The sequence below is a fragment of the Egretta garzetta genome, unplaced genomic scaffold (assembly GCF_000687185.1).
Source record: "Egretta garzetta isolate BGI_Z169 unplaced genomic scaffold, ASM68718v1 scaffold963, whole genome shotgun sequence".
NCBI classification, from domain to species: domain Eukaryota; kingdom Metazoa; phylum Chordata; class Aves; order Pelecaniformes; family Ardeidae; genus Egretta; species Egretta garzetta.
The window spans coordinates 189,563-199,765 of record NW_009259230.1 but is presented as its reverse complement, the minus strand read 5'-3'; the positions used below and the strand labels follow the sequence as shown (position 1 = coordinate 199,765).

Sequence of the window (10,203 nt, the reverse complement as noted above, 5' to 3'; positions counted from 1 at the left end):
ATGTGTATTGGGCATTTTTCCTTCCCTGTTTGGGCTACTAGACTGCCTCTTAACAGTCTGCAAATTGCAGTGGATGTTGACTTTTACTTTATAATGATTTTAGAGAAAGAGGCATCCTACATGTAGAACCAGAAAATAAATTCTAGAAAGACCTTAGGTGGACAAATAAAGATTATGAATGGATTGTTTTGATTTATCATATAAATGCCTGAATTCATACAGGTTTGGTGAAAAGTTTCAGATTTCTTTTGGGTTTTCGTTAACTACAGAAATCATACTTCACAATCATCTTGCCCAAAGTGTTCTCCCTAATACCTCACTTAAAATCTCAGTTTAAAAGCTTAAATGCTATTGATATGATTGTAAATGTTACTGCTTAGTGAGAAAGGAATGAAGTCTGGCTGAAGTACAGTTTACTAAATATACTGAGACTTCCAGACCATGGCCCCTTGGCATAAGAAAGCCAAATATATTTTTCTATATTCACACTATTTGTGAAATGGTAAAGGAAGAAAGTGGCAAGCTGTTTCACTCAAACCCTGCTAAAGAATGACATTTCTGCATGCCTGTCCCAAGAAAGGGGGCCTATGTTCCAGATTTACACCCACATTATGAGAGTTATTATATGACCCTGAATATTTCTACATATCATTACACTGCTAAACATGAAAGCAAGATAAGCATGTGGATGCTGCTTCTGATATGCAAACCTCTTGGCACTATCCAGAAATACTTGCTGAAGTTCAGTAAAATTAATCACACTTTATAATGTATATGAAAGCAATCACTCTTTGAGAAGCTAATATAGACACCTTTCATTTTTTGTGACACTGCATGACTTGGCACACACTTTAGATTAGGTTTAGTAATCTCAAAAATGTTATCATATGAAATACTTTATCGACTTGAAATTAACATATTTATCATCAGTGAATGGTGATTCCTTCCAAGCTAAGGACTCCTCAAGGACCTCGTAATCCTGCGTAGGTCACTGTGAGCATCCTTTCTGAACAGGCAGGGAGGGTACAAAGTGCTACTAACACAATGTTTTCCCCAGTCTTACTGGACCTCTCATCATAATTCTCCCACTAGAAAGACCCTGGATACTTGCATTACTCTTTTTCCAGTGCTCTTTCACCATTCCTGACCTCTGTCTTCATTGTGTTGTCTGTCCTCACTTTGCTGATGTCTGTCTCCATCTCTTTTTTTCCACATGCTACTCCCTTAAAAAATTAATTTCTTGACTCCTAGTAATTCTTTTTCTCTTTCTCTCCCCACAAAACCGACAAGAAATCCCTGAGGAGGAACTGAAATTAATGATGAACGCTGATCCAATATATCTGAAGAGCAGAAAAGAGGATATTATGGAATTTTAAAAAAATATTGAGAGCGCAAGCCTCCGTTCAGGCTCTGGTGTGACAATAGGGAAGGATAAAGAGTCTTTCTAGTGTTGTGACACAATCTCTACTGGGTCCTTTAAATTCCAGAGAGAAATCTGGGAAGATAGCCACTCTCCCTGAAGGAGATTGGCCCTTTGAAGTAACAGAAGTGTTAATCTACATCACGGTAAGAAAATTATTCAGCTAGGTACACAGTGAAAGAGACTCCTAGCACTAATTTGTATTTCACAACATATAAACAAACATTTTTTTAAAGTGAATAATAATCAGCAGTTATCCCTAGAAATTATATACTCATTGCTTTGTTAGATTATGCTGAGGACTAGAAACAGCATTGGTGAGGCTGCTTTCTGCTGACACTAAATAAGCACTTTGTAAGGGTAAGCTAATCATCATCCAAAATACAGACTATATATAAGGCCAATCAAGAATCTGAGTTACAGAGATTATAGATGGTTCACTGGACTCTAAACAAATATTGGTTCCAGGGTTTACTGGCTAGATTGTTACCCCATGTGATTACATTTGTGTGAGACTGACTTGCAGTGACCCTAAGAAAAACAGCAAGAAAAACATGACTTTGAGGTTGAATACTCACTGTGAATCTGTGAACAGAGAAATTGTTACGTGTTTTATGCCTACTGTATTCATGGAAACAAGGCTGTGGGTCTGGTTTTTGTTAGTAATGAAACAAACAACTGCCTTAAAAAATACCCAACTCTTCTCAGTTTCTCATGGTAACATTATGCAAGATCCTGAGAATTCCTCAAGTCAAAAAAGAGTAACATGTTGCAAGAATATTTCAGGATAAATTGTGCCATTTATTCTGCAGCACTTTTCCCATATGTATCTTTCATGCAGGTATTTAAGTACTGATGGTACTTAAGTTTTGCTTTATGAAGGTCTACTCTGTCACTTTTGCAGTCTACAGTAAAAGTCTGTAAATTAGAAAATAAAATTTTGTCTAATCATATCTGTCAGTACATATCAAATTCATGAATACCTTTCCTTTCTGTCTAGGTGGACAGATAGAGCAGTCATTAATTCACACAGACTAGTTAAAAAAGCACACCATTAACTTGGAAAAACAAAGGCAAGATTACAATTTCTCTATATTTTCATGAGGGATAGAGAGGCTTTTATTGGTAAGAGAGACAGAATTCAGACTTACTGTGCATTTGTTCGGCTTCTCTCCTGAGTGGACTCTCATGTGAATCAGCAGTTTATAACGGGCATTAAATGGCTTGTACCTTCGTGGGCAACCTGCCCAGAAGCAAGTGAAGTCCTCTCCTTTCCTCTGGTCGATATGGATCTTCTCTATGTGCCGCACAAGTTCCTCTTGCTGGTCATACAGTGCACCGCAGTCAACCCAGCGACAGCCATGCTTGCCATTGAAATCATCTAGCTCACCGTCTTCATCAAGCAGGGAGACTGGGGCAGAAGGAAGCACAGGCAGCGGGTGAATGCGACTGGGGAGGCTGTGTGGATGCTGGTACTGGTGAGCATGGTATGGTGGGGGCGGCCCTTGTGGAGGCGGCGGCGGCAGCAGGGGTGGGGGAGGCATGTCGACCGTACGGCATGAGAAGTCATCCAGCCGTTCATTTTTCAGGATGCCCACTGCCTGGTTGCCTGCGGGCAGCATGCCCTGCTGGATCACCATGTTACTTGTGGCAGCCATCTGCAAGCTGGCTTGCTCCAGCTGCTGCATCCGCTGGTACTCACCAGCCCCATTCTCAACGTACCCTGGGAAGGTGACGTTGCCATTAGCCATGAGGAGGCCTTTCTGGGCAGTTGGAATAGAGCAATTTTGGGGTATACAGCTTCCTTTTACTCCCAAAAAGTGTCCATAGACCTCAGGCTGAGGGGAGATGTTCGCTGGTGATGTCCTGGAGCTGTTGATGTAGGCCACCAGAGAGGTTGGGGATGTACGGATGATTGTGTTGAAGTCAATCCCAATGCCGTCAGACAGAGGAGACAGAGAGAGTGCTCTCTTCTTGGAGCGGGCTGAGGAATGGCGAGGACTAGAGTAAGGGGAATGCTTATTTTCCATGCCATATAAGTAAGGCTGTAATGAGTTAGAGACGCAGTTACTGGACACAGATGTTCCAGGTGAAAAATCTAGTACGTCCCCCAGCTCACTGCCATTTTGTAAATCTTGGTCAGGAGGAACAGAAGGAAGTGTCCTGTACCTGTGTGACCACTCTTGCTTAACACTCAAAGTGGACTGACTTTCTGACAAGCTTAAGGTCGTAGAGGCCAGAGATTCATGTGACAAGAGCAACCTGGAATAAAGGCACAATAAAGGAAGCAGTTAGACAATTCAGCACTGGTTCTTCTATCTTCACGCACATATAAAATTAAAGAAAGGCTGTATGTGAGAAAAGTTCTCCCTAATTTTAGGTACTCAACTTTAGCACTCTCAGTTAATGTACCAGCAGGCATACACAGACAATACATAACATAACAAGGCCACTTGGGAAACTAACTTTTAAAACTTCAAGATTTTGAAGAGAAGTTGCTGTAAAGGTTCCTGGTACATCGCTGCAGACATAAATGCAAATTTTTTCATCAGCTGTGGTGTAAATAGGTTTGGGTTTGTGAAGCATTATGCTCCTGCCTTGTATGAAACTCATATTGATTTGATTTTACTATTATTTTTGCTGGCAAAGAACAAGAAGAAACTGATTAATAAAGAATAAATATTTAACCCGAATGACTTTGCCAATTGTAATGCATACAAATGGTATTCTCTACAGAAATAGTTCAAGTTTATACATACAGATAATATCTAACTTCACAAAACAAACAAAATAAATGAATAATGTAGAAGAATTGGTTGAAGGGGTTTATTTAGTTTTGATTTGACGATGTATCTGCCTTCAAGTCAGCAATCAAAATTTTTCACGGAAGTGTGATCTTGCTGTTATCTTTGTTTTTTCACAGAAATATGATGAAACTTGTTTATGCTGCAAATGTCCTACAGGTAGCTTAAAAAAAGAACTCATAAGCTCTTAAAAATATTGTTTTCTACAGAAAGGTATAAGAAGAAAATACAAGGACATCAGGATGCCTGATTCATGGCTGCAAATGCTGGGTGGAGGCCAGGTGGATTTATGTCTTTAAGTTTCCAGTTCACGCCTTGACAGACTTGGAATCCCTGGCAGCCAGTGGTGCTATCACTACATTACTTTCTATTTTTACGGGTCTCCAATAGTACATATGTGTCTAGATAAACCTAGCGATCTCACAGACACAGAAGCCTCTGCATCTTATGTTTTGGGGTTAATTCCCAGGTTTGTTATTTTCATAATACACTTTTGCAGAAGCATAGAATTTCAATGGATCAAGTACATAGGAAATTTGGTTTCTCTTCTAAATCTAAAATGCATTTTTTAAGGTGGTCAAGTTGATCAACTGCTTCTCAGCTTCTCACATAAAAACCAAGATAGAAAACAGTTCCTCCTATCATACAGACTTCAGGAGGTCAAATTAACTTAAAAAAAGACAGCTGATAAGCACTAATAAGTACGTTAAATAACAGGTGTTGAAAAATATTTCTTAAAGCTCTAAGTAAACTGTATATGAAATATTTAAATGCAATAATCCAAAAGAACTGTTACATAGGCAAAGAATAATGTATTCTTATTTACAAAGGTAAATTCCTATAGTCAGTTATTTATACCTTTTACTGCATGGTTTATATTGCTACAAACTAATTTCTAAAAGAAAAAGTATGCACCATAAAGAAAATTAATAAAAACTAATCTCATCTCTTTCTTGAAACACAGTTACAGCAAGCACCTTTGAGGAGGCACTTCTACCTATTTCACTTGCTTCTTTTTTTTTTAGTGGGGAAGCAAGTTTTGACGTCCTCTCAGGGTAACCAATATTGCAGTTGCTTCTGAGTTGTTCAAGGTTTTCTTATAGACACTGCTTCAGGAAAAAAGGATCCATGGGACAGATCTGGTAAGGCTCATAGTTGCATTGTACGTCTGCACCATGGCCCTGCTGCAGTGACTGCAGCTTTGGTGGAGATACGTGAAACTGCTTAATTTAAGAATTGGTGGTAGGCTAAAACTGTGGATCTGAATCTCATTTAAAACATCAGTCAACCCAAGAGAGCAAGAACAGATCCTAAACAACGGCTCTGGCGATATTCCCCGTGAATATGGCAATATTTACCAAATGTCCATGATTTTGCTTGGTAAATCAACTTTTCACCTCTGAGATCTGTGGATTATCTTTTGATTAGATCAGCAAGGTTGAAAGAATATATGGAAACACTAGATAAAGTCATTCAGGCAAGAAAAATCTATATAGCTTTCCACATTCAGTTCTAGCTGGTTAAAGCTGAAAAATCAATGTCTTTGTTCTCTTATTCTGCCCACCACATGAGTACTCCCTGAGTGATTCGTTTTTTCCTGCTACTTAATATTACAGCATTTTCCAGCTCTCGAGAGTGAACCAACGTGAAGAAGGAAAGCCAGTTTAAGGGTTTAAGGGCTGGATTGTGCTGCAAGAACACAGCCCAGTCATCACTGAAGAGCTGGAGGAGGGGAACTGGTGCTCAGGGCACCATGGCTGCCCCTCAGCCCCTTTTTGTCTAGAGGGGAAGTTTGGCACAGGTTGAGGGAGACAGCTCATGAACAGTCAAAATGTGGCTTTAAGTATTACCCAGCCTTGCTGTGGTGGCCTGTGGGATAGATGGGTAAATGTCCCTTTGCTCAAGATGCTTTCTTTGTTACAGATGGTTGATCTGCTGTATCAGAGTAAGAAAACATCCTGTTCAGATTGAATGTCAGTATAATGTACTGTTATAGAGGTTATATTACTCCATCGGGGTTTAAATGGCACTTTCAAACCAGAGCATTGAAGAAAAGAACAATTAACGTGATGAATACAATTTACATTGAGAGAAATGAGAAAAATGGGATTGCTATGTCAGGTCAATCTTGTGCAAGTTTTAGATTTAAAGGGATAATTATTTGTGAAAAAAAAAATTATTCAGGCTGTTGGGTCTGTTATCAAAGGGCTTTGTTAAAGCACAGTTCATTATAGGGCAGTTAAATCACATTAGTATGCTGTGGCCCCAAATACAGATCCACAGTCTTCAACAGAGCAAGAGAAATCAGTAAGGTTTGATTTATTCATGCTTGGCTATATACATATTTATATCTGTAAAATATAAATAGGGGGAGGGGGTTTGCCAGTTTGATTATTTAGATTTTTATTTTCTGTTTTATAAGTAGGGGAAAAAAATCATGCATCAATTTAACTAGTCTACTTTTGTAATATCAAGAATTTTAATCAGATACATGGTAGGATCAGTGTCATTCAAAAAGTTACTAATGCCTAACACAAAGGGACACACCCATCAGTGAAGCTGAAGAAAAACTGCATTTTAAAAATCTCACAACAGGACAAAAATAAAAAGCTGGCCCAGAATTTCCAGTATACAATAAGTAAAAGCCAGATAATCTGAAGAAGTTTGGTTCTCACTCAAGTCTCTAAATTCAAAAGTAACAAAGATTCCTGCTCCCAAAACAAAGAGAATTTCTTTAAAACCCAGCCCACACTGTGACTAAGTAGTTTTCTTGAGGGAAAATAAATATACCTAATATGAAAATGAAGGGCCAGCTATACCACTGTGCCAGATTCTCAGATGGTATTAATTGGCACGTCTGTTTACTGTAATCCAAACCAGCTTGAGTTTAGACCAGATCTTTTATGAACATTCACAAGAGATTCAAGAGATTCCTGCGATTACTTTGTATTCACCCGCTATGTACAGAGGCCACAGTATCAAACTATAACCCAGAATCTTAACCATGAACATGGAAGAGTGAAAACTATGTTTTCTTATCTTTTTGCATGGTCTTCTGTCTTACTAGCCAGGATTCCTTTGCTCTTTCCTAAGTCCTTTTCTGACTTGCATCAAAGTTAATGGCAGCATTACATCTGGTGTGAGGCAGCATAACTCAATACTCTGAAAACTTTTTAGGGAAACTATCAAAAGAGATGGGGAAGATTTTATCCCTCATGGTCTATATACCAAAATCTGATGTTCCCTGAACCAAAACTCCAATTTTGCCAGCTTTTTTCTTTCTTGCATCAGTAAAAATCAGGACAAGTCATTTTCATTTCAGTCAATTCAGCAAGTAATCTGGATTGAGCTGCCAGAGCACAGTTCATGACACCTGAGAGATACAATCCAGAGAAGGAACTCAGCCCATGAAGGATTATGGAGTCAGCTTTGGCAACCAGTTTAGGCAAATGCAGTTTATTGCTGAAGCAATTAAAAAGCTTTTTAACAATCTGTGAAATAAAATTTGACATTGAATTTGGTTTGCCCTATAAAATAGTCAATTCAAGGGCAAAACTGCTGAACTGGACATTGTGTGACAAACTGATTTTATAACGTCTTCATTGATAAATCATTAAAAGAGACTCTAGTGACACTAGAGCCTTGATTCTGCCAGAGTTTCAACTTCAGTTCGCCCTTAGTAAATGTTTCTTTAAAATAAAAACAAAAATGTATAACCCAGTACTGACATAGTACACCCAACCACACATTCATGTAAAAACAGTGTTTGTAACCATACAGGCACACCTAAAAGTTATTAAGTAATAACAACTTAATGGTATTTTTATATCATCTGTTTTGTCCTGCTTCAAAGGCAGATTTGTCATTTGTCATCATCTTAGCACTGAATGGTTTTCCCTTATGTGTTTACATAGGAAGCATAATTAATTTTGTAAATTGTCCGAGGGGATTCAGTCTTCACAAGTGAAGTGGCAGATCTGTCACTAGCTATCTTACAATAGCATAAAGCAAGGTTTTCTTCCAGGGCATAATACCAATTTTAATTGTCTAAAGAATATTCCTTGGCTTGTAATAAAAGAGATATAGTAAAATGTAAACTGTTTTGAGAATAAAGACTCTTGTGGCCTGTAAATAAGAAGTTACATTTCAACTCAGTAGGCAACTGTTGCATGAGTCACATCTACAAAAGTGGGAACACAGCTTCTGAAATAACACACCAGGATGTTTTCTCACTGTATGTTTAAGTAACATCCAGGGATGTGCTTAATGTATTTGCATGGAGGTTGTCAAGTAACTGTTTTCCCTTCATTCACATTTGTCAACAATGCTCATAGCCATAATCTCAACTGGTTTTTAAGCATTTAAAAATTAATCAACAAATACTTATCTGTGGTTTAGTGATAGAAAAAGGCAATATTTATAGGGAGAGGCCATAGTTTTTATTAAAATACCCACCAGAGCTAGGAAAATGGAGAAATTTTCACAGACACCGGTCTAACACAGATAAAGTTAACTGTTGGGTCAGCATAGACTGGGAACAACTGATCTGATTAACTTAATTATATAAACAATTAAACAATTTGAAAGCAAAGGTATTTGATGAGGAGAGAGGGACATTAGCAGGGCATTTCAGTTTATTTGGTCTGGCATTAGTGCTACTTGACAGGCACTAACTAACACTCTTAGCTTAAGACAGGTCACTGCCCCTGTATTTAAATTACAGGACAATTAAAATATTCTCATTTCAAAGTACGGAATATAAAAAAGTAACTCAGGACCTTGTATCTGACGGAGAAGCACTCAGACTGGAAGCATCCATAGACCTCTGTAAGCTAGGGCTGATCTGGTTGCATGCTGTTGAAACCTGATTAGCAGGAGGTGAAACAGGTCCCAGCTGTTGAACTGTCATGGAACTGCTGGTGACTATTACATTCTTGCAGCTGCCTTTTCCAATGGACTTGCACTGGGGTCCGTAACCAAGACCTCCTAAAAATAAACAAGGCATGTTACTACTCATTTCCCATGAACCCACAGAACTCGCATTGCTTGGCAAAGTGGGGAAAGTGGCTGGAAGAAAGTATCTTCAGATGAAGATGAAACAGGGGACAAATACAAGGATTTTGCAAACTTCTCTAAACATAAAAAGCAATATTCTAAAGGGGAATTAATAAACTATGCATATTTAAAACGTGCTGAAGTACATAAACTAAAGAACAGGCATCACGGACGAACCTCAGAAAAAACACAACTGGAAGAGTTCAGGTAAAAAAGGGCAGCCCTCAGCTGAAAGCCAGCCAAGCCATAAGCGTACCTTTCTCTGAAGAAGGAGGGAAGACAGAACCCAAGGAGTGTGCAGGAATACCACCGTGCCTTGAATCCTACCAAACCCCACAGCTCCAAACCACTGCAAGCCCTTCCACTGTTCCTACCATTAGCCATCCAAAAAGCAAGGGGACTGCAGGCATGCATGCAAATTGCAACTCCTGCAATAGGTCACACAGGCTGCATAGTTTCCCTGGCAGGAGAGAGTTACAGCTGGACCCCAGCATTCCTCAGAGGTCTGGGGAGAGGAATTTGAGATGGATCAAGCAGAGAAGCATTCTGGACTTTCTTTAAAAGGCCACAGTCTGCTCTTAATCACTGCTGCCATGACTCCAAACTGATGGCTATTACACAGTAGCATAAGATGATTGCAGAGGTAGCTGGCAAGTGGGACATATCTGCAAAATGCTCCGTGCACTTTGTGTTCTGATTTAGGTCACAAATGGTGGTTTACGAGATCCCCTGCATTAAAACACATCCAGATGAAAAAGTTAAAATGTCGGTCTTAATATGGAAGTTGTTAGACATCTAGCAAATTCTCATCACAGTTGGAAATGAATAATTAGATGATTCACATTTCTAGCTGCTTCCCTGTGTTCAGACTACTCCCCAAAGCAGGATAGCTTAGTGAAAAGTACTTCAGTTTAAACCATTTTC

General features: G+C 38.9%; 1 protein-coding gene across 1 annotated transcript in view; it reads right to left on the bottom strand.

The window, feature by feature from the left end:
- Nucleotides 1–2,571: 2,571 nt before the first annotated feature.
- LOC104123579 (zinc finger protein GLIS3-like) overlaps nt 2,572–10,203 on the bottom strand; it is a gene marked incomplete at its 3' end in the record, with an annotated part of 42,756 nt that continues 35,124 nt past the window's right edge. The window contains exons 2-3 of the mRNA XM_009635847.1: nt 9,003–9,210; nt 2,572–3,682 (exon numbers count right to left, since the gene is read on the bottom strand). Coding sequence (XP_009634142.1) covers nt 2,572–3,682; nt 9,003–9,210 — 1,319 coding nt within the window. The remainder of the gene's footprint in view (nt 3,683–9,002; nt 9,211–10,203) is intronic.